The sequence below is a fragment of the Telmatherina bonti genome (assembly GCF_933228915.1).
Source record: "Telmatherina bonti genome assembly, chromosome: 2".
In the NCBI taxonomy this organism is placed as follows: domain Eukaryota; kingdom Metazoa; phylum Chordata; class Actinopteri; order Atheriniformes; family Telmatherinidae; genus Telmatherina; species Telmatherina bonti.
In genome coordinates, this window is record NC_136620.1 from 8,702,712 (window position 1) to 8,728,129 (window position 25,418).

The following is a 25,418-nucleotide window of genomic DNA, read 5'->3' on the forward strand; positions in this document are numbered from 1 at the left end:
GTTAAATTCCTCATGATTTGGACATTTATGGACTGATGTGACTGCAGCTCAGGGTGCTGCGATGGACATGTTTGCAGTCTATGGGAGTCTATGGCAGGTATTGGATATTTCCCTGCAGCAACACAGCAAAGGAAACATTAAACACCTGAAGACTCTGGCCATCGAGACTGGAGCTGGTGGTCCCTGGTGTATGGTTTCAGAAAGACCAGCTGTAGAATTAAAGCCCATCTTGGCGCCTGCTTGTTCTTGCATGAATGATAAACAATTTTTCCCCACAATGGAAATTAAAATGCTGGTACACGATCTGCATTATCTTTCCATTTCATCCATCCATCCATCCATTTTCTAAACTGCTTGTTCCAATTAAGAGTCTGAAGCCAATTAGCAGCTGAGAAGCAGTGTACACCTTGGACAGGTCCCCAGTCCATCGCAGAGACAATGCAGAGAGACAAACTACCCTTCCTGCTCACATTCCTGCCTGATGGAAGGTCCCAGCAGCCAACGCTTGAACCAGCAACCTGCTGTAAGGCTGCAGTGCTTGCCACAAGTAATTTTAAAAATTGGAAAATAATCCTTAATGTAATTTTTTCTGATTGTTTTCCAAAGAAAACGACAGAAAACTTTACTCTGTTCAAACACGCCGGCGCTCAACTGCCTGAGTGTTCGTAGATTTTCACAAGTGCCACATTCTCCGTAGAGCAGGGGTCCTCAGGGGCCACAATCCTGATGGTTTTCCATGCATCCCTGTTGCAACACAACTGACACAAACGAGTCACTGTGCGCTGTTGCATCCATTTTTATCAGAGTCTAGTGCGTTGGAGCAGGAATACATGGAAAACCTGCAGGACAGGACCGACTTTGGACACTCCTGTTTTAGGGAAAAGATGCTTTCTCCTGCAAACCAGCCAAGCTGGCGGAGTCTTTTTCTGACTGGACTTCATGAATGAGATGTGGCTAATGAGATGTTTTTTTGTTTTTTTTTCCAGTTTTACAGGTACTGACTGGGTTGGACTGAAATGGACTGGTGGGCAGTCAGGCAGGGTTGATGGGTAGCAACAGTTGCTTCTCTGAGATCATTGTTTAGGTTTTTTCTCCATGACACTGTGTTGAGTATCTCTATAGTATCTAATCCTCTATAGTATCTGAACTATAGAGGATTATCATCAGATAACTAAGTATATTAATTAGCAGCACAGGCTGCTGCTTGATGACTGACGGAAACAGTCTGGTGGGACCTTCGTTGCACTTTCGCACGCTGCTTCTGTATTTTGTCCTAGCGTTTCATCAGCAAACAACAACACACACTTGAGGTTGCTTAATGTCATATGAAAACCTTTAAATGATCAGAGCTTTTTTTAAATGTCTTGATAAAATAGAAGCTCTAAATTAGAAGAGGATGTACGTCTAACATGACTACAGATGGACAGCAGAAGGTAGGACTTTATGCTGAGTCACCTCACCTGTAGTTTCTCCTTGTTGGAGGTGCGGATCATCGAGGCGACCACGTCCGGTAGAGTCTCCCTGGGCAGACTGTCCAGCAGGCGTCTGAATTTGGCCACGACCGGGACAGACATGTCTAACATACCCAACAACTAAACACAGAAACACAGAGATGCATTTGGTTTAGTCAAATAATGAACCATCTCTTTAGAGTCTATTATTACCACACCATTATCCTGTCATACTCCATCACTGTTTGGCTCTGAAGGATTACAGGATGGTAGTCTGTTTTTTTTTTATTCTAATATGTCCTGACATCCAAGCTTCATTGGTTTCATCCATTCTTGGTTTACATATGGATGTGGTGACAGTGAAGCCAGCCCCGCTGTAAACGGATTCATCAAAGCAGATGCTACGATGCACGAAGCAGCAATGCTAGCACGTAACATAGCACGGCATAGCACATAGCAACTCATTCCCAGATGAACTGTTCTGTTATTCTCCAGATTTTTACAGAAAACAATGTGGTTTTCTTTAAGGAGATCATTTTTACACTTTCTACTGTGTTCCAGGTGAATTTACTGTGACACTTCAACCTTCTTTTTGCTTTTGACACTTTTGTAGTGATCTTACTCAGCTTCAAGTTAAGATCATGATTATAGAAACAGACCTTGTGTTGTGAAGATAGACTTCATTTATTTCAGGCATGTCATGTCAGACATTAAGCAGGAAACAGCTTCACCAGGAGCAGGTTAACTTAAGTTAAACCAGAGGAATGTCTGGTGAGCGATACGTCATACTAAATACATTTCCTTTTGTTTTCACACCCCGACTGCAACTCAAAACAAATATGGTTTAAAAGATATGATAAAAACTAATGCAAAGTTCATCTACATTACGTAAACAAACACAGAAAAAACAGCCTCGTCTGTGATTGGCAGATGTCAAAAATGGATAAACTTGGCGAGGGTCAGGGCCCTTTAAGTAAATCTTCAACGTCCATATCTAATCCCTTCCGGCTGGTTGTTGTCACTGTCCACTGCTTCTTTTTCTTCACATAAAGTTTGGCTTTCCAGAGTTCATCGTCATTAATCTCCCAGGTGACGGCAAACGCAGCTTAAATAAATTGTTGGGGCAAATCGTGATCGGAGGCTTTGTGATTTAAAATACTTAGCATTGAATATCTGCACGCTGCAGCAGGGTGATTCAGAACAGAGCTTAACTCATTCTGAGGGAAATTTTGTGCCCAAGGATCCCTACATATGTGCGATCACGTACACATTGAAAAACATCTGTGGGGGGACCTGAAAATGGATGTTAATAATGAATTCCATCCGACCTGTCTACATGAACAACTTCTAGTAAAATAAATGGGTCTGCAGCCGTATGGTGCAAATTATGATCTTGGATAAATTTCAAGTTTAATAGTAAAATAGCAGCATAACATAAAGCCAAGAATGTATTTCCCCGGTGGTCTTGTGTTATTTTGGTAGAATAGAACCATATAACCATGGAATAGAATAGAATAGTATTATATATATATATATATATATATATATATATATATATATATATATATATATATATATATAATATATAATATATAATGTATAATATAATAATAATAATAATAATAATAATAGAACCATATTAAATGTTTTGAAGAATATGTGGTGACGCAAGGCAAGACCAGGAGCCACCAGCGCCAGGAGAAACCAGCAGCCACCAGGTCTGGGAGAGATCCTCAGCAACAAGGCCCAGGAGTTACCAGGAGCCACAAGGTCCAGGAGACACCAGGAACCTCCAGGAGACACCAGGACAGACCAGCAGCCACAAGGTCCAGGACACCAGGAACCTCCAGGAGACACCAGGACAGACCAGCAGCCACAAGGTCCAGGACACCAGGACAGACCAGCAGCAACAAGGCCCGGGAGCCACAAGGTCCAGGAGACACCAGGAACCTCCAGGAGACACCAGGACAGACCAGCAGCCACAAGGTCCAGGAGACACCAGGACAGACCAGCAGCTACAAGGTCCAGGAGATACCAGGACAGACCAGCAGCAACAAGGTCCAGGACACCAGGACAGACCAGCAGCCACAAGGTCCAGGACACCAGGACAGACCAGCAGCCACAAGGTCCAGGACACCAGGACAGACCAGCAGCCACAAGGTCCAGGACACCAGGACAGACCAGCAGCCACAAGGTCCAGGACACCAGGACAGACCAGCAGCAACAAGGCCCAGGAGCCACGAAGTCCAGGAGACACCACGAACCACAAGGTGCAGGAGACATCAGCAGCCACCAGGTCTGGGAGAGACCACCAGCAACAAGGTCCAGGAGACAGCAGGAGACATCAGGCCAGGAGTTCAACGAAGACACAAGAAGTGAAAAGATGGAGGAAAGAGCAGGTCACCAGATGATGACTGGTTACCGGCACTGATAGATCGTCGTGTCTCAATGTTTTTTCAGGATTTCATCTGGGATTCAGGTTCAGTCATGAGTTATTAGTCAGTTTAAAGGGCTCCAGAGCAGCAGATCAGGCTGATTTCAGCTCCTTTATCAGAGGCCAACGTCACCAACACACACCTGCAATGAAGTCCTACGGCTCTGCAGTGGTTTTAGGCATTAAGAAGCTCCAGTTAAACCATTACAAGAGGGGGGTAGTTTTCTCTACATGTGCTGTGAGTGGGGCTCAGAAACTGGACATTTTTTACTGCGAGATGTTTACACTACCGCTGCATCTCACATGGAGGCTCAGAGCCTGACACAAGCTCCAACCTGCTAGAAAAAGGAGGCCATGGATTCATGTTTCCACAGCAGCTGGATGCTCACCGTCCCACTGTGGAGACTCCTGCTGTGCACTCCAAAATAATAATCTGTCATTCTTCCTTCAGGATGCAGCGGAACGCCGATCCTTCCTGTTTTATCCAACACATGATCCTCTCTGCCTCAGTCATGTTGAGGTCCAGGCTCTGGGAGGATCCATCCCTCCATCAGACCGTTTCCACTGATCTGCAGTCATGTGTCATGTGACACGCCTCAGCCTTTTGTTTCTCTTCTTGATAAATGGCTCAGGCAACTATTGATCAAAGTTTCCAAAGATGGTGAGAAAGTTTGGCTGCTTGGAAGCTAAATTATGCAAACAGACGGTGTGAGAGATTATTTACACTCACCTGCCGGTTTACCGGCTCCACCTGTTCACCTGCTTGTTCACGCTAATATCTAACCAGCCAATCACACGGCGGCAACTCAACACATCTAGTCACGTAGACATGAAGCAGCTGAAGTTCAGACTGAGCATCAGAACGAGGAGGAAAGGACTGAAGAAGAGAAAATGTCCATATAAACCTCGCGCTTTGCAGATGGACTATAATGAAGGCAGAGATTTACTCAGGGTGGGTCGCAAATCTAAGCGGACAGGCTTTTCTAAACTGATCCGGCACCTAGATGGCCGTTATCGTGTTGAGAGCCTTGCACATATTGTGAGGAAAGTTTGCGCAATCCGACGTCGAGCTCAGCCAATGAGATTCAGGATCAGAGAACACAGCTGGAACCAGCATGGTGGGTGATGTAAGCCTGCCAGAGGACCTCAGACACTGGAGACCTTTTTAGTTTAGCTTTTACTTGAATTATTTCTCTTTTGTCTGTTTATTTGTTTTTAATTTTAATCTTTTATATATTGTCTTACATAATTTTATGACATATTTTGTGTACTTTTTATGTATTTACGTATTAGTTAGGTTTAATCTTATTGTTCCAAATGTTGTTTCACAGAATTATTGGTTTAGTTATTTTATTTTGTGTGTCTTCATTTTATCTTTTTAACCTTTTAGCTCCAGTGTTTCTTTGTCCTCCTGGGGATCCTCCGTGTCGGGGGCTGTGCCTGTATGACCGATGGGGTCGTCCTGGCGGGGATGTTGGTAGGGGTTCTGCACTGCAGCCATATGGCTGAGGTGTGGACCCCGGCCTGGGCGTTCCCTGTGGCCCAGTCATTCCTGAGGCGGCTCCTGACATGGACGGATTCCCCAGATGTCGTTTCCTCGCAGCAGTGTCAAGCCAGATCCAGAGACACACTCCTGAAGTTTTCCTCATTTTGGCATTGATGGTCAAGGGAAGTGTTGGGTTGTGTGCGTGTGTGGGTATCGTGTGTGTGTTTTTAAGTGTGAAACTGTTTTTATGTTGTTCAGCATTTTGATATGCTTTTGTATTAAAAGTGCTATACAAATAAAGTTTGACTTGATTTGATTTATGCAACATTCTCACAGTCCCATGATGAAATCAACAGACTGCAGGAAGGTGCTCCAGTGGTTCAGTCTGATATTATATGTTAAAAAGTCTCAAGAGCAGGTTCTGCTTAAAATAATCCTTCATATATTTTTACTGTCTTGTTTTTTTCCTTTTTTTTGGTAAATGAAAATGATGCCAAAACAACATGATTCACATTAAATATAAAAAGAAATGAAGAAAGTGATGTAGTGAAGGAGGGATGAGGTGGATTTACGGTTATTTAATGTGTTAATGTGGGGTCGGGTCGCGGGTTAGACACAACGGGTTGGGTTTGGTTTTCCTAATGGGTCAGGTGAGTGCAGGACTCTTGTCTTGGTGTGGAGAACACATGCTGTCGGCCTTGTTTTCCTACCCAAACAATAATCTGCATCACTTCATTCTTCTTCTTCTTCATGCCTTATTGCGGTAGACAGACATCACTTCTGGTTTGGTCCCTGTTTGCAAGCCAACCGGGACCCCTGGCAGACCAGAGTCCACTTCCTTGGTCCGGTTTATGTTCATGCAGTGCAAATGGATTCTACTATCCCTGGAAGCGGACCGCAGCCTGTTTAAAGCGGACCAATCACCAGCAGTGTGAACGTTGCAGATGCAGAACGAAATTACATCGCATCAAACTTCATAAAAACTTCAAATATTATCATAAAACGTAGCAAAAAATCACAACTGATTGTACACATTTAAGTCTTAATTTCAGGACATTTGGTAGACATAGAAATCAGTTAAACATCAAAGCTGCTGACTCAGCAATCCTAGTGTTTCCAAGAGAAAACTTTCTCACTGTATAAAAATAACTTCAGCATCAGGAAAAAAAATCTTCATAAAGCAGATCTTTCAGAATCTTTGTCGTGGGGGAGATGACCACCTACATAGACTCACAAATCCCATGTCTGCTCCGCAGCTGAATATTCTCACTTTCAATGAGACACATTATTTATTTTAATGAGGACAGCTGACAAAATTATTATTGAAAAGTTGATCCCTGTAGATGAAATACGGTCTGGATCCGTCAGATTCAGGGACGGAAACAGAAACAGAGAACCGGGCCGTCCCCTGCCTCCTCGCTGTGGCTTTCTCTTTGCGTTAACTGAAGACACATGTCAAAGTTTTGACATAAACAATCCCTCACATCTGTTAGGAAATTCTGGCATTCATGCTTAATCAGCCTCAATTTGCTACAGCTGCACGAGGAACAACTGCAGACACAGTAGGGTGCGAGAAGTACTGCCAGTCATTTCATGTTTACAACCTGGATGTTGCTTTAAGCACCAATAAATAAGCAAATTGCACCAGTTAAGAGTGTTTCAGGATCATGAAGTCCAAGTATGGAAATTACAAACCACAAGTTTGTTTGCTATTCAACTAAGTCCTGTAATTAGATCCATATAAAGGTCACTTTTTAATCCAGGAAGACTGAAAACAAAAATTGTGCACTTAACACTCAATAAGATTTTGGTAGAAAGCTTTGTCCGAAGTGATGCATATATGAGAACAACAAGAAGAAATAAAGTTTCCTGTGTGAAAATGGCTTATTTGGGGATGAAAACCGCAGCCAGACCTACTTCCACCTTTCACAACCAGATATATCACTGCACTCTTCCCACCTAGCAGCCAGACTTTATCATCATTGTTCTAAAGCTTTGATTCTCCAGCTGTCGGAAGCTCCTCCACAGACATCTTTTTAAAAACTATTTCTGCTTTTTACTCTGTTTCAGACTTGTTTGAGCTTGGAAGCCTGGTTTCCAGGTCGGGATGGTTAACCGTTTTGTCGTTCTACAGCTAACCATGACCTCAGCTGAGAGGCGAAGTATCAGCCGGACCGTGATGGATGCCTCAGCTACAGCACACCATGATGCCTTTCTTCATCAGGTCCTCTCTGGACTTTATCCTACCTTTACGTCCACGGAGCGGTGCTTCTTAACGCCATTTTGAACAGATATTTTATCAACAAAAATAAAATCTGTAGAAAATCAAACAAGCAGCTGTTACAGCTTTGTTTTTATGCTCGGTCGCACGAGACGTAATGTGTTCATTCTAACCAACCAAAGCATTTCAATGAGTCGAGCTCCATCCTTTTAGGTTTAAATGATTAGAATAGTATCCCATTGAATGGGTAAAATATTAAGTACCCTTCCCATTTTCTTTGTGGGTGAAAATCTCCCCCAAAAATATGAATCCCAACCTGACCCATTGGTGGAAACGAGGCTTTAAAGGGCCTTTTATACTCCACACAGAAAGCAGATACCCACATGGACGGACAGATTCGTTAGTCTCCTACATCGGTTATGAGCATAATTTGGTCCATGGGTTTAACTGAATAACATGTACAGTCGATGCCAGCTGGAAGGTAAAGATAAGAAACAATGTCCATAGACCAAAACCATATCAGCTGGGTATTTACAGCCCAAATGAGAGAGTATACACAAGATTCAGTTTAGTGAGAGTGGGACTGAGGGTCAGTCGAGAGATGTTCGGGACATTTACGCTGGATGCAGAAGACAGATACAAAGGTGGACGGACAGTTTCATACATCTTCTGCTTCGGTTCAGCATGTAATTTGGTTGATTTTCGAAGGGCTTGGCTATCTGGGACTTGATGCAGAAAATGGAACGAGCCCACTGGAAATCCCAGGGGAAGTGTTGAGTAGTAGGGCTGACACCCAGTAAAACAGAACAAGCCAGAGAAGAAGAGGGAAAAGAAGAAGATGATGCAAAGAAAAAGCACTTGAAGAGAAATAAGTAGAATGAGTTAAGGAGAGCATCATCAACATCTGTAAACATGGCGGGAGCATTTGAAGAGAGGGTGTGTGAGTGCGTCTGTACCTCCGGCCACCAACCGGTGTCAAAACATGGATCAGCACTGTCGAGTAGTAGAGGAACTGACTTGACCATAGCAACGTAAAAGACACATGAAAGTGTGAGGGTGATCACCAAGTGACAACCTTTAAAAATGAAGCCTATGTGGAAGGGACCAAAAATTGCAGTTCCCTTCTCATCCACTAGGGGCTGCACAACAGAGCAAATCCCCATAGACTCCCATGTTAAAAAGACCAACTTCACAGCAGAAATAAACATGTTTACAGCAGAAATAAACATGTTTACAGCAGAAATAAACATGTTTACAGCAGAAATAAACATGTTTACAGTCTGGTACAAAAATCCATTTTCAGTTTAATAGGTCAGGTTTACCTTCATGACAGCTGTGTGGGAGTGATTTTTTTTTTTCTATCTCCTCCATTTAGAAGATATTTTATCTCAAAATTTGGTATATTCAGGGGCATGTCTTTTTGATTGACAGGTACCCAGTATCCCTCTGCAAAAAGGAGGAAAGTAGAACAACTGCGGTTTTTAGCCAGCTAACAGTGTGACATAGCTTTAGCCCGCTTATGTCTCTTAGCTGTTTAGCTCCTGTTAGCTCAGTTAGCTCATTGCTACAAACAGGTTGGAGTTCCATAGGTGTCAATCATCCCCCCGATGCTTACAGCCCCAGACTCAGCTCCACCCATTTGCCATTTTTTTTGTTTTCTAGGAGAGACGACACGCGTAACCCTGCCAAGGTGGTGATGGTAGGAACCGCCCAATAAGCGTCAATTCAGCTCTTCAGACAACACAGAGCCGCCATCCATCTTTTAATACAGCGCGACCCTGTTTACATACATAAGGGAGCAGAAATGGACCTTCACTTCAATTCATGATTCATTTAAGCAAAAAAAAAAAAAAAAAAAAAGGCTGACCAGTGTTTTTCCAACATGTAGGAGACATCTATTGTTGGTCGAGGCCTAACCTCAAATGGTCTCCATGGAAAAGTGGCTGCCAAAAAGTTGTTCCATATTCTTACCAAATGTGGTGCTGCACTCGTATTTAGCTAGAGAGGACAAGACTCACGTGAAGAAGAAAACTACTTGTGAGTTAAACATGGAGACCAAACTATTGTGTCTTATGCAAGTATACTGCAGAAATACACTGCAACAATGGACACGGTAGGAACAACAGACGAGGCAGAGGACCCTTAACGCCATCGCTATGTATTTACCCACAATGCAATGCTATACCAAATGCAGAAAGTGACCTCTTTTGTAGTCCGCTTCCTTGAAACCAACCAAGACCTGCGTTTGTAGGTGGACTTATGCTTGTTACATACTCCACTAGAAGCGAGAATTTTTAGCTTGTTCTCGAGGCTCCGAGAAGAAAATGACGTCATTTTGTTCTCGCGGACGCATTTGAAGACGGTTCTCGACACATCGGGCTGGCAGAACTTTTTTCTTGCGGGGTTCCGAGAAGTATCATGTGATTGGTCGGACATGTGAGGTAGGCGTGGTTAACACGGAGAAAGCAGGAAGCGGAGTTGCTGCTTCCGCGTTTTTCCTGCTGCAGGTATAACTGATTGTTTTGATAAAACAGCTGATCGAGGTGGTGAGAAAGTTGGAACATTTTTACATGTGGCATTAAAACACTTGAACCCAGCCACGTGCACGCCCCGCCTCGCCACGTGCACAACCCGCCCTGCCGCGTGCACGCCCCGCCTCGCCACGTGCACGACCCGCCCTGCCGCGGACTAAGCTGCTCATTTGAGAAAAACATAACCTCCGTGGCGGAGGTAACAACCGGGTTCATTACACATAAAAGCAGACATCCCTCCCCGCTATAGACCTGCTTCTCGTGGAGGATGTGTGGACCTCACGAAAAAGAAGTTTTTTCTTGTTCTTGTAGCCTCGAGAGCAAGAACTCAGTTCTTGCTTCTCGTGGAGGATGGAACAAGCTTTAGTCCGCTTCTTTGGTCCAAATCAGAATTTGGTTGTCTCATTCACATTTCCCCAAACAAAGTAGACTTTCTGAGCAAACAGACGAGAATTTGAGTGGAAAAGGCTGATGTGAACGTGCCCTGAGGAGTCTGTAGAAATATTCGACTGAGAGCAGTAACAGATCGCTTCTGAAACCAAGTTCAGACTGGAATGAAGAATGAAGCTTCTCCAACATTGTGCGTGTTGGCACAAACTGTTTCAGCCTGACATACTGGATTTCTATTTTTGTTTGTATGTTTCAACAAATTATCTCCTCTTTTCTTGAAGACATCCTAAAATTCCTTGACGGATGCAGTTCTTCCCTGACACCATATAAGGGTCACGTGAAGCGGTCATACGTTCATGTCTCTGTGTTAAACTTTGCTGTTACACTAAACGGCTAGCTACTGACCACGTCAGAGCTTTTTCTCACTGCACTCTGAGAAGATACGTCTGTGTTCAAGGTAAGATCTGGAAAACAAAGAAAATGTTGAGTCAAACTTCGCATCTGCTCAGCAGAAAAGGCAAAGTGACCTCCCTGCATGGGCTCCAGAAGAGCTGCTGGAAGGTTTAACCAGTTTACAGCTCCAATCTGACATGAGACCTCATCACAAACCCTGAAGCATTCACAGCTCCATCAGCACAAGCCACATCTGCTTCTGTAACGACGGATGTGGACAGGTGATACGGGAGCAAGCCAAAGCTATATTTAGAGAAAAAATGAGAAGCATAAGACACCTGAAAGGCATATGTTGAGGCTCACTGCAGTCTGCAGGGGAACAAGCTTTGCATGATAAAAGTATGAAAAAAGAGTTGAAACAATCTGCAGAAAAAGCAGATTAAGATAAAACACATAAAATAAAAATGTGATTTTCCGGTAAAACAGAAAAACTGATTTCAGCTCCTTTATCAGAGACCAACGTAACCAAACACACACCTGCAACGAAGTCTTACAGCTCTACCAATAGTTTTCTATGAGAGTAAAAAGTATTCACACACTGAGGAAAAGAAGAAATCCTGAAGAGGAAAAAAATGCATTATTCATTTAATAATGACGTTTTAATTCTTCAGAATGTTGTTAAATCAAATCATCCAGCGAATAAAGAATTTATTCACAGAAAAATGTTTTTTTTTTTTTTATAACAAATGTGTTTCTTTAACTTACAGCTTTCTTACAGCGCTTTATTTTTTTCTTTCTTGCTAATAAAAGTCAGGTTTTAGCAGTTTTTATATGAAGAAAACAGTCAAAAAGACAAAACAAAAAAACTATTTTGGCTTGACATGAAACTGGGGTTTGATTGAAATGTTTATGTGGACACACACACACACACACACACACACACACACCTGCACGGCAGCCTGGTAGAACTTCTGCGACAGCTCGCCCAGCTCTCCATCCTCTGCTTTGAGCCCCTCTGTTCCTGACGTCGTGTACTGCTCCAGTTTATCCAGCTGCTCCACCTGCACATTTTTAACCAAGAACTTTATTTGCATACAAACACGCTCACATGTATTTGTATTCTGAAACATGAGGTGACTGAAGTACAAGTCCAAGTCCTGAAAATATAAAGGAAACACGATTTACGGCCAAAGACCATCACTCTAAGACTTATTATACAAAAAAATATATCATTTTTCTTTGCCTTTGTAATGAGACAAATATTAAAACTGGCATTTAAAGGGTTTTAAATATTAAGAATGATCAAATATTTGATTTTTTTGAGCAGGACAAATCAAGTGTTTAAATGATTAAGGGAGAAAAAAGAAAAAGTACTGCTGTGTGACGATTTTATAGCAGTTTTGTGCATGGACATGAAGCTTAGTGGAGGGTAGTAAATTGGAGGCACTAGTAAATAAAAGTTGGGCACGACTTGACAGCTGCTGCTGAGTCGCTGCGAACAGACCTCGGGTTTCTGTGACATGGCGAATCAGTCTCACAGTTCTGCACATGGTGACTGGTGTGTTTTCTCTATAAACGCCACGTCGTAGATGTGAACCCAATCTACCAAAATATTACTGTATCCTTCTTCTCTATGAGGATTAGGGGTGGGAAAATTGAAAATCTGGATTTTTTTGCTTCACAATTTCAATTTTTTAACAAAAAAATCTATCTTTTTTAAATAAATAAAAATAATCCATTTAAATTTTTTTTGTCATTATTGTTTTTATTGATCTTTTAACATGTCTTCTTGGACGTCATAGCAGTAGAATAATGGTCTGGCTACTGTGTTGTTTTTTCCTCTATGAAATTAAGAAAAATGACAAGCCAAAACATAGAAAGTTTTATACATGTATTTTATTTTTAATTTACAAAAATCAGCAATATCAAAGAATTGTGAGAATCGCATTTTAAATGGAATCAGCACCAAAAAATTGGAATAGAATCGAATGGGGACAAAAGCATATCGTTACAACCCTAATGAGGATCCTGTCAGTTTTCAAGCTTTAAGGCCCAGTTAGCATCATATCCATGCGTCTTTGCCCTAGTTATTAAGTTAGTAGAGTTACGTCCGAGTTCACTTCCACGTTTTTACCATAGACTGTACATAGAAGATGGAGGGGACCTGTTATCAGCACAAATAAAAGATTATTGGGAACAAATCACGCGTAAGCTTCTGAAAAGCAGAATTGAAGCTCAGTGGGCAGTTCTTACCATCGCCATCTTGGCACTGTTACTGGTGCTGTTGGAAAATGCAAAAATGAGCAAAGAGGGGGAGCTGAGAGAGTCTGTGTTATTCTGTTGTGAGGAGCTAACTCAGCTAACTCAGAGCTAACTAGCTAATAAGGGTAGGTGGGCTAATACTAAGGTCTGCTGTTAGCCAGCTAAAGGTAACTGTCAATTAAAAGGACACGCCCCTATTCTGCAGAGTTTCAAGATTAAATTGTTTCTAAATATATGAGTTATAAAAACTTTCTCTCCACTTATAGTTGTCATGATGCTAAACCTGACATATTAAACCTAAAATAGTTTCTTGTGGCAAGTTTAGTTTTTCTGTGAAGTTGGCCTTTTTAACGCGGGACTCTATGGAGATTCACTCACTTTTAGAGCCCCTAGTGGATGTGGCGGGAACTGCAACTTTTTTGTACTTCCTCATAAGCTTCCCTTTTAACCACTGGAGGTTAGCACTTAGTTTTAATACAAGGTTGGGCAATGCACCGCTATAAAGTTGTTTACAATCTTCTAAAATCACCCGAAGAAGAATAATAAAACCACAAAGTTTTTAGCTGTTCTCAACTTCTGTATCTTATTTAGCCACCTTTTTTCTGGCTGTTTCTGTATCGTCTTCTTTTCCGATTTGTTCTTTTCGGTGATTGTGTGTCAGCGAAACAACTCAACACTGCCCTAACGATTTTCTGGTTGTATAGCTATGTTTCCTGCATCGTCACAGATACCTAAGTCTCCTAAAAATGGACTAGATTACACATGTAACTGACGCAGGAGACGGACAACCGAGTATCCGTCTTCTGTGTTGAACCTTAAAAGACCTTTAGATTTGGAGGACAGCTGCAGGAGACCCATCATATATACTATATCAGACTTAACCAGTCAGTTGTTGAATCTGACGTTCTGCTTCTGACCTGTTTAGTGTGAACGGGATTCATTAGTACTCATATCGGTACTGGAATTGAAATGTGAGTACTTGTATTGTACTCGGTTTAAAAAAGTGGGTTTGGTGCATCTCAAGTGTTAAAATGTGTGAACATGGAAATTTGGTCTATTTCTCTTCCACATCTGTCAGTGAGATGTGACTTTATCTCAAATCAATTTGATCCATTTTGAGATTTCTAATTCAAGCCCCCGGCGTGTCCCTGGTGAAGCAAACAGTTGCTGTATGGCCTGTTTCTTTCTTCCTATCCTGAACAAACCAAACTTTTCCAGCTTGAAGCTTTTGTTGGGTTGGCGAGAGTTCGCTCGTGAGAGACAAACTTTCTGCTTTTCTTCAGAAAGTGGTCATGCTGTATGGACTACAGCTGCCTAAGATGTGATCACAGCCTGAGTAGGGCCAACTCTAAATGTGGTCCAGCTGACCCCATTGCAGTCTGCTTCAGATTTACACCTCAACTCCCCTTTCCTTTACAGTATTACTGCTTTTTATGCATATGAAAGCCTAAAATCCACACCAAAGGGAGTTACACTCTACCTTGGAAAATACTGCTCCTTGAAAAGCCTGTAGTTGAAAATATTCCACCGCTATGTCTACATGAAGCACATGGAGACAATGAGGATGGGAGAGCACTTTGTACAGTTTGGGCACGAAGGACAAGACAACATAAATGATGTACTGCATCAGGCAGCTGCCAGGTAACGGTAAGAAAGATGTCCACAGATCCAAACCGTTTGGTACGTAGGCGTATTTCCCAAACAAGTTAGATTCAGGTTTGTGAGAGTGGGACTGGGGGTCAGTCGAGTGATGTTACGGGGATATCTAGCGATATTAAAGCTTGTTAAGTTCTCGAGAAGAACTTTGTTCTTGTTCTCAAGGCTGCAAGAACAAAAAAGAAGTTTGTTTCAGTCCGGTTAAGTCCTACCCCACCAGAGGCTCAACCCCTTCATAAGTGTACGATTCCTTGGGATTATTATCTGCTACGGCTTTGTATAGTTTGAAAGATTTGTTTGTTGTATAAGCTGACGGATACATACGATTTTTTATTTCTTTGCCATCTTTGGGTTTGTTTTTTTTATATATACAGTATATTTAAATATATGTTGTATATTATCTTGTAAGCTCAGGTGAATTGGGCAAACACTCACACAAAAATCAATAAATCAATCAGTCTAGGGCACAGGTGCCAAACTCCAGTCCTCGAGGGCCGGCAGGTTTATGTTGTCTCCACGCTCCAACACATTTGACCAGAATTATTGAAACGGTTGACAAGAGGCTGTTGGATCCATTTGATTTGAATCAGGTGTGTTGGAGCAGGGAAACAACAAAAAACCTGCCGGATACTGAGTGGAATTTGGCACCCCTGGTCTAGGGTCTGTGTAAAAACCACAAAATTGGAAGAGTGACATTATAGTTAAAAGGTCCATTAATTGCCAAATAAAAAACATTTGAAGAAGATGCAGGAAAACATTTAGAACAGCAAAAACCTTTGTTGTTTCATTCTTCTTCTTCTTCTTTTTCTGGAGAAGTTAACACTGAACTCAGCACTGCCCCCTAGTGCATTAGCGGACATATGGCAGCATTAAATGTATAAAGAACGGCGGCGTATGACATCTACATATGTCGGGAACATAAATGGGTCTTAAAGCTGCACAGGGATTCATGAAGACACACTGCAAGCGGGGCACAGCTGGAGGGTGGAGGGAACCATAGGGAGCTACCAAAAAAAGCATTTGGAAACTAGTCTGACTAATAGAAATAAAGCATCAGGCTTTTTGTGTTTGATCAGGCCATGTCTTTGGAGAGTCACACCCGACAACTGACCAAAAATGGTTTCTATCATCTAAGAAACATCTCTAAAGTAAGGAGGTTGTTGTCAAAATCAGATCTTGAAATGATCATCCATGCTTTCATCTTGAGTCGCATTGATTACTGTAACTCTGTTTTCACTTACTTAAATAAGACGACTCTAAATAAGCTTCAAATTGTGCAGAACTCTGCTGCCAGACTTTTGACAGGTGCAGCCAGAACAGCCCACATCACCCCTGTCTTGTCACGTCTTCATTGGCTTCCTGTTAAATTTTGCATAGATTTCAAAGTTTTAGTGTTGACCTTTCGGGCGTTACATGGTCAGGCCCCTCAGTACATCACCGACTTACTTTGTCCATACTCCTCTGGACGCTCTCTTCGGTCTTCTGGCCAGAACCTCCTGAAGGTTCCAAAAACTCGTTTTAAAACTCGTGGTGACCTGTCTTTCCAGTCTGTTGCTCCCAGACTCTGGAATGAGCTGCCTCTGTCCCTTCGTGTGCTTGACTCTGTGGACTCTTTTAAAATGCAGCTAAAGACTACTGTTTAGAAGAGCTTTTGGTTGATTTTTGGATGACTTTAATTCTATTTCTTTTTTTGTTGTTGATTGTGTTATTGTACCCATTTTTATGTACAGCACTTTGTGATTTTTATCTGTGAAAAGAGCTTTATAAATAAACTTTACTTACTTACTTACTTTTTGTGAAGGGACCATCAATGTATATTTCAGTTTCTGATGCTGGTTTCAGTAACAAAAAACAAACATGGACAGACTGATGTCTGAGTAGCAGGTACTTAGTAAAAGAGGAATGGTTTCACCTTCTGTTCCCATTTTTTTTACTTAAAATATTTATTTTATTTTACAACTAAACAAAACAATCAACACAAATATTAAATCCAAACTCTTGAATGAAAAGGAGCAGACAAAGAACATCCTATATAATCTCGCTTCTTATACAAAACATTAAAACAACGATGTGAGTGTATTTATTGATTTGTTTTTGTTGTTTTATCTTGTAAGGACACCTTGAGTGTCAATAAACCACCAACAAATAAAATTTAGTATTGTTATTATTATTATTTGTTTATTTTGTTCATATATTTTTGTATATTGCTCTGTAATAATTTGTTTTGAAGTTGTGTACAGTAGCTTAAAAAAAATCATTAATGTGAATTCCCATAGGCATTTGCCCATAGGCACATGCAAAATTTTTGCCAGGTCCAAGCCACATTTGGTTGGAAGAACTTTCATCCAATCACAAGGCTGAATTATTTTTTTTAACAAAATGCTAATTATCTCAAAAACTACAAAGATTGGAAACGACAAAAATCGTAGCACACATCTCCCAAAGGAGCTGCAGGATTTGAGAGGTGAATGATTGAAGTGACCTGAATGGAGCAGGAGGAGTAGCGCGGCAAAGTTTGGCGGAATAATAATAAAAACGGCCGAACAGGATCTGAGCCGAACAGTTCCTGTTCGTTCTATCTTATCAATGACTACTGACTACTAATCACTACTGACTTCAGAATTTTAGTTGTATTTATAAACTATTTAAAATAATCTTTGGCTTCTTCACAGCAGTTCAACCTTCCACATCTTTTTGTAATTCTGCTGATTACACACTGGTGGCAAAGGCAATTCCATACCAATGGCAAAAAATATTAGCGCTCCTGCCAGGGTGTGACAAGAACTGTATTGGTGGAAAAATGAATTGCCTTTCATTCAGAAGGTTGTGAGTTCAAATCCAGGTGATAATTTTTCATAAATCATATTAGATTGTTGTACTTCTTCTCCTTATGCTGATCTATATCTAATAGATCTGGTGTGCTACTTTACACATTTAAATCTTGAGCTCTTTTGCCGATTCCACACTGAAGGAAGTGTAAAAAAAAAAAAAAAAAAAAAAAAAAAAAAGGCATGCAGTTCTGCTCAATGTGAACTAGCTGCGCACTTCAGGGAGCAAAGGAATTTATTTGCAAATGTCTCAGTTAAATATGAAGGATTTGTTCCAAGCATTTGCTCCCTGCAACATTCAAGTCTTTGATAAATCTTAAACACATTAAAAAAAAGTTTTCACATTGAACAATAAAGTCTGCCACATCTTTAAAGGAGTTTAGTTCAACCTTGCACATGTGTTTGCAATCCCGCTAATTACACCCTACTGGAAGTGAAAAAAGACATTCCCATGCCAACTGGAAGAAATTTGAATGCTTTTTCCAAGGTGCAGCTAAGAGTACAAGTGGTGTAATGAGTAAAGTCAGTGTGCTTCACTACACGAGGTCATGGCTTCAAATCCTGATGAAGTGCTTTATATATTTTTATTTAATTTCTCACACTTATGCAATTTCATTTCAATCATTCAGCATAGTTCAATAAATGGGAATTCACATTTGCTATTATTTCAGTAATAGCTGTTTTTTAGTTAAATATTAAGTTAACTGAATAAAAAAATAGGACTGGATGGATTGCTTATCTGCTTTGACTAATGATTCTTATTAGATTTATGCATGTTAGTTTCCAAAATTTCAAGTCAGATATCAGACATTTAAAGAATTATATGAAAGATATAGAGCATTATCGTCAAATTAATTTTTTACTTTATGCAACACAACTTTTTTTTTTTTCCTATTGCTATTTTCAACCAATTATTACAATCCCACCAAAAATATTTTCAGCCATTAAAAACCTCCCAGAACTTAATCTGTCTTTATTTGTCAGTACTGATAGACTTCAAAGTGTGCAGACTCTGAATTGGGACCCAGCTGTAGAGTCACACCAGAAAACTAATTTCATATCATAACAAACAGCAGTTTATATAAACTAAACTAGGTTGGGAACGCAGTGCAGCAGGAAGCTGTTTAAGAGGGAACCTTTTCACTGCTGCACCACTAAAGATGCAGCAGAGCAGCTGTGTTATGGGAGAGGCTGAGCGGGGAAAACAGATGCAGGAAGTTCAGAAAGTAAAAGAGACACATGCAGGCCGTTACCTCGGCCAGGACAAATGGACGCTCCTTCAGCAGACTTGACACTCTAAAGCGGCACAAGCCGGTGATGAGGAGGGTGTAGTGAGGCTTCGGCCAGTTGCTGCCCACCACCTGCACTGCTATTCCTGCCGTACCAATCCTACAAGGAGACAGATGGGGGGAGTTGAGGTTGAAACTGTGTTATTTTCCTAAACCGTTGAAGCAGTTCACAAAAAAAAAGACTCACAATGTCAGAAACATGGAAATGCTTTGGAGTCAGATAAGATGATGAAGAACAGATAAATACAATGTGTAGTCTTTGCTGTGAGTCCAAAACCCAACACCCCAGTGACTCAGCAGAAAACACGAAAACCGGCGTGGCTCCAGGCAGCAGTTCGTGGAGCAAAAGCATTTTGGCCATCACATATGAGTGGCGTGTCCACAGTCGGTCCTCGAGGGCCGCGGTCCTGCAGATTGTCAATCTTTACCTGACTCACATTAAATTAATCCGACAGCCGACGAAGCTCTGCACAATGACTTATTCATTTGAGTCAGCTGTGTTGAAGCATGTAAACCTTGACAACCTGCAGGATTGTGGACATCGAGGACCAGAGCTGGACGGCCCTTATCCATAAGAAGCACTTCAAACGAATCAAAGGGGTCATAGCAGCAGTTATATAAGCTTCTCAACACAAGCTCTATGCATATTCAAAAGTGTCATTTTCCTGTTTTTAAGACTTTTCCAACCCAAACAAAAATCACGTATTACACACTGCCTGGTCATAAGAAAGCAAATATTTTGTTGGAGCACCGTTAAATTTTATTACTGCATGTGTTTTGGAAAAGCCCCAACATTCATTCCTTTCCAAACATTTTGAGCCAATATCGTCAACATCACACCCCAAAGATTCTCTATCGCAGTGTTTCTCAGTTAGAAACCATCTGACCAAATGATGCAATCCCATATCATAATACTGCTCCTACAAGGTGAGTGCACCACTAGTCTTCTCTTAAATGGACTGTTCAACATGACCTTTTCCTTTCCCTAGAGACCAACCTTTCCCCCTATACCTCCTGGATAAATGCTTTTCTTAAGGCTACACAGCTGTTTAACACTATCAAACACTGCTGAGAACCACACTTTTGTTTTCTGTCATTTCAATAGCTTATGCATTCTCCAGTTACAATCATACAAGACCACATTTCCTCCTCAAAGATTATGGTTCACCACTATCCCTCTAGGTTTCAGTCATGCATTCGACAGCACTGAAATCTAGCGAATTGTTTTGTTTGCTTGATGCAGACCAATAATCTGACCCTTCAGTAACATCTTTTACACTGCCACAGGGTGTGTTTTCTGACATGGTAGAATAAGAACCTATTTATTGCATCAGTTAGGTAGTTTTTGGCAGCTGAACCATATTAATTGCTGCAGAACCTTTCCAGAGAAGCCTACTTATTTGTTAAGCTCTTTGCAGGTAGGTACTTTCTGTATTTTGGCATGGAAATATAATATATAAAGATTAATTCACAATAATAGTTTGGTAGATATAAAGGTCTGATTTTTGCACCAAATCTGGGTCACACTGACAGAGTAAATAACCCAAAAAACTAGATACCCAATATGTTACATTCAGGTTGTAATTAGGAAATCTTAAACTCTGTACATACATAAAGATTATCAGGCTCCTTTTTTTCGATTTTCGCCCTTCCCAACCAATTTCACCTGATTATCACACCTTTACACACCTGGACCGATGCACATAAACTGGTTAAATATTTATATTTTTGTAGATCTGAAGATCTGCTTCAGCAGCTAGCTGCTAGCTTGAAGAAGCAGAGAAAAATAAGACAATAAGAAGATTGGCCACAATGATACAAAGTCTGACTGAAGCAGCAGCAACAGAGTGATACAAAACTCCCGACCGGGTCGGATGACGCTGCGTTCCATTGCAACTTCAAAATGACAGAAAACCACTATACTAACATAAATCCCTCTCACGCTGAGTATCTTGTTGACAATACAAGCTCACTGTGAATGACACTTGATTCCATTGCTCTCCTTAAAACAGGAAAATAAAAAAAAAAGGAAAAAAAGAGGTTAGTTTCATGGTATAACGCTCAAACTCGCAAACTGAGGCAAAAATTGCGAAAATTTCAATGACCATGGTGTGTTACTAAACAAGGAGAATCCACCAAGACAGCCTGAAAACTCCCAGTAAAGTGCTCCGTAATGGCAGAGCCTCCTTTTTTCTTATTTTTTTTTTCAAAATTAACAGAAGAAAACAAAAATAATCCAAAGTTCCTTTGTAACACTGCTGCCAGAGTCATAACTCTATGGATCCATGTATTTTTTAATGATTTAATTCTGACTGTTAGAAAAAAAATACACCACCAGGTGTCCTCCAGGAGCACCACCCAATGCCCAGCTCATGAAGCATAAGAACAGTTGCAGAACCTGATGTATGGCTGGAGCGTATACCTCCAATCAACCTTCCTAAAGCAACGTCAATGATTTCCTCATCCAGACAATCAATCAGCTACTCTTTTACCCTAAATCTGCCTTTCTTTGCTAAACATGAAAAATCAAAATCTACTAGTTGGCTATTTTCTACAATCCCCCAAAGTTGCTGTTATTACTGAAAAAAATGACCTTTTACACATTCCAGCCAATTATGGACCAATTTCCAATCTCCTTTTTCTCTCAAAAATCTTGGAGAAAACAGAGGCCAAACAGCTTTGTGTCTATTTATCTTTTATATGAAGATTTTATTCAGGGTTCAGAGTACATTACAGCACAGAGTTGACCCTGGTAAAAGTTACACATGACCTTCCAATGGCATCATACGAAGGTCTTCTCCGTCTTGGTTTTGTTAGACCTGAGCGCTGCCTTCGACTCTATTGATCGTGACACTTTTTTTACACGGACAAGATTGGCAATAAAGGAACCGCATTGAACTGGTTTAAATCCTACTCATCTGAAAGATATTGGTTTGTAAATATTAATGATGACACCTTTGTATGGGTAGTCAGACATGGAGTCCCACATGGTTCTCTGCCTGGACCAATAGTTTTTTTCCATATATATGCTTCCTTTACGCAATATGATTAGAGAACACCTCTATGCAGACGATACCCCAGTATATTTGTCAAACCAGTTGAAACCAACCAGTTGGCTAGGCTTCAAGCATGTCTTCATGACATGAAGATTCGGATGACCTGCAACTTTCTAAACACAGACAAAGCTGGAGTAATTGCGTTTTGATCCCAGACACCTAAGAGACATATCATCCAATGAGAAAGATGGCCTAGATGATACTGTCCTGGCCTTCAGTAACACGGTGGAAAACGTTGGTGTTATCTTTGATCAGGATATGTCTTTCAACTCCCACATTAAACTTGAGAACTGCCATCTTTCATCTACCAAACACTGTAAAACTCTGATACATCCTTTCCCAAATGGATCATCCATACCTTTGTGACTTTCAGGTTGACCCACTGCAATTCTTTATTATCAGGTTGTCTCAATAAGTCCTGAAAGTCACTCTTGCTGGTTTGAAATGCCTCTGCATGGGCATTTATGGGTACCTAAAATAAGGATCACGTCTGTTTTCACACAGAACATGGGTTTAACCCTTAGATGCATTGTGTCCACTCCAGTGCACACCCATTTAAAGGCTGTTTTCAAGTATATTTATGTATTAGGATGGTATATTGGCAATTTTGTCACTCCAGTGGACATTAGGAGAGTGATCCAAAACACTGCCACTCACTAAAGAATTAAATATTTACTATTTAGGATAAAATATCATATATATATATATATATATATATATATATATATATATATATATATATATATATATATATATATATTCATACATGTAGTTATCAACTTTACTTCAGTGATAAATAAGACAATAAAATTATACCATTCTGTTTTTATAGAATATTTCTATTATATAGTTATGACAATAAATCATTTTATAAACATTTCTGTAGTACAGATGTACAACAAATAAACTAGATAAAAAGTCAAACTATTCAAGAAAAAGAAAAGTGTCTCTGTATATGCCTGTAGATGTAAAATATAGCATGTGACAAAAATGTGGGATTTCTTTTTAATAATTCAAGCATCGGGAGTTTGACATGCAGATTTACATGTGTTTTACATGTTTATATGGGTTAACATACAGATTTACATGGGTTTTACATGTTTATATGGATAAACATGCAGATTTACATGGGTTTTACATGTTTATATGGGTTAACATACAGATTTACATGGGTTTTACATGTTTATATGGATAAACATGCAGATTTACATGGGTTTTACATGTTTATATGGGTTAACATGCATATTTACATGGGTTTTACATGTTTATAGGTGTTAACATGCGAATTTACATGGGTTTTACATGTTTATATGGGTAAACATGCAGATTTACATGGATTTTACATGTTTATAGGGGTTAACATGCTAATTTACATGGGTTTTACATGTTTATATAGGTTAACATGCAGAATTAAATGGGTTTTACATGTTTATATGGGTAAACATGCAGATTTCCTTTGGTTTTACATGTGTATATGGGTTAACATGCAGATTTACATGGGTTTCTAATAATTGTATGGGTTTAACATGTGGAATTATATAGAATTCACATGATTATATGGATTACACATGGGAATTTTACATGGGTTTAACCTTTTGATGCATCCTGTCCACTGTTTAAACCATTAAGCACGGCTGCCAACACTTTCTTCCTGAAGATTCCAGTGAAAAATGTGAAAATAATCTCAAAAATATGTTTGATGTGTGTGGATTTATTTATCAAGTGTTATTTCTTCTCCTTCCTTTATCAGTTTTATGTAATCTGTAACATCTCTCATATGCAGGTATTAACTATTTGTTGACCTCAGATTTTTGAAAACTTTGTCTGTGTGTGCGTGTGTATATAAAAAAAAAACATGGACCTGACCATAATACCATACACTATAACATGGTGACATGTTCGATATGTATAATTAATTACCTGTTTTGTTTTATTTTAGTTTTGAAACATTAATTATGTTTCTTGAAGTATTTATGTTTATTTACTCTTTCTGTGTTTGCTGTGTAGGTATTTTCAGGCAGTAAGGATGAGTAGTTTTGTGAGTTGAGGGATGGCGATGTGGGTTGTTTTCCAGTTGTTACAGTTTTAAAGGAGGACAAACCAACCAGAGATCATGAAGTGATTCTAAGTAACCAGACCGGCGAGCCAACAGCTGATAAACGTTTAAAGTCCACTTCTCTTTCTCTCTGCTGCCGGATTGCTTTTGCAAGGTCACTGCTGAGCTACAGATGGTTCTGGAACAAACCACTTTTACAAAAAAAAATGCATAAAATAAAATACATTTTCCACAAGACAAGGTGTCTTAAACCTGCTAAAAGCATCTCCCATGTTTGAAAAGAGGTTTCAGGGCCACATGATAAACATAAAGACAAATTATAGAGATATTTAATGAAAATTGTACTCTTTTTTTTTTTTTTTTTTTTTTTTAATAGGTTTATCCTTAAATACTGTTTATATAAAACATCCAAAGAGGAAACAAACTACTGATGAAGACAAACTGGATCATTTTTGCAGTTTTGTGTTTGATTTACAAACCCTCAAACTATTAAGTAAACCACCAGGGCTGCTTGACCTTCTGTCTGATCTTGCTACAGGTCTGTTTGAGGGGTCCCTGATGCCTGTTACACAACATAAACACACAACACTCAGCAAATTACACAAACATGCAAACTTCAGGCTCGATGTGCTTTACTTGTGTAAGGTGGGGAGCTCGTCGGTGTCGTGCTCGGGGTCTCTGGTGTTGGGAATCACTCCAATGATGGTGCTTTTCAGCGAAGTCCCCTTGAGCAGCCGCTGACTGACCAGGTGCATGTTCCGTGGGGAGTCCACGCTGAACCTGACCGTGGAGCCCGGCAGAAGCACGCCCTCGTGGGTCAGCAGCAGCGGGAGGCGGCTCGGTATCTGGATCCCGTCGCCCGAAGCCATCACAACAAGTTTAATCAGTTTGTAAGGAAACTCTTGCAAACACGCAGCTGTGTTTATGTCTGACAGGTCAGCTGGTTTCTACTTCCTGGAAGTACCTTCAAAATAAGTGTAGTCATGAACGAGTCGAAACGTTAACAAGCTTAAAACACACAAAACGCGTTTTATAGATTATTTTATGTGTATACGTAGGAAAATGTGGGTTTTTGTTTGTCTTTTTAAGACATTTACTTCTCAAAGCAAACTTTTTGTTTTAAAAATTTCAAATACATTTCCGGTATTCTCTGTGATACGGTAAGTGCAGAGGGACAATATCAATTTGTTAGGAAAAAGGCAAACTACAACATAAAGTTGTCCCTTTCACCTTTTATCAGATGCGTTTTCAGAATGGCATGTTTTCACAAAATGTTTTCTAAAAAAATACATTTTAAAAGTAAGGATAAAAAAGTAAAATTCACCATCATTTCATTGGTTATTGTCAGGAAAATGAGAGGTACAA

General features: G+C 40.2%; 1 protein-coding gene across 1 annotated transcript in view; it reads right to left on the minus strand.

Moving 5' to 3' along the window:
• lonp2 (lon peptidase 2, peroxisomal) overlaps positions 1 to 24,978 on the minus strand; it is an 84,190-nt gene extending 59,212 nt beyond the window's left edge. Inside the window, exons 1-4 of the mRNA XM_079254814.1 lie at positions 24,690 to 24,978; positions 18,906 to 19,041; positions 11,854 to 11,967; positions 1,461 to 1,592 (exon numbers count right to left, since the gene is read on the minus strand). Coding sequence (XP_079110940.1) covers positions 1,461 to 1,592; positions 11,854 to 11,967; positions 18,906 to 19,041; positions 24,690 to 24,922 — 615 coding nt within the window. The 5' untranslated portion in view covers positions 24,923 to 24,978. The remainder of the gene's footprint in view (positions 1 to 1,460; positions 1,593 to 11,853; positions 11,968 to 18,905; positions 19,042 to 24,689) is intronic.
• Positions 24,979 to 25,418: the final 440 nt, after the last annotated feature.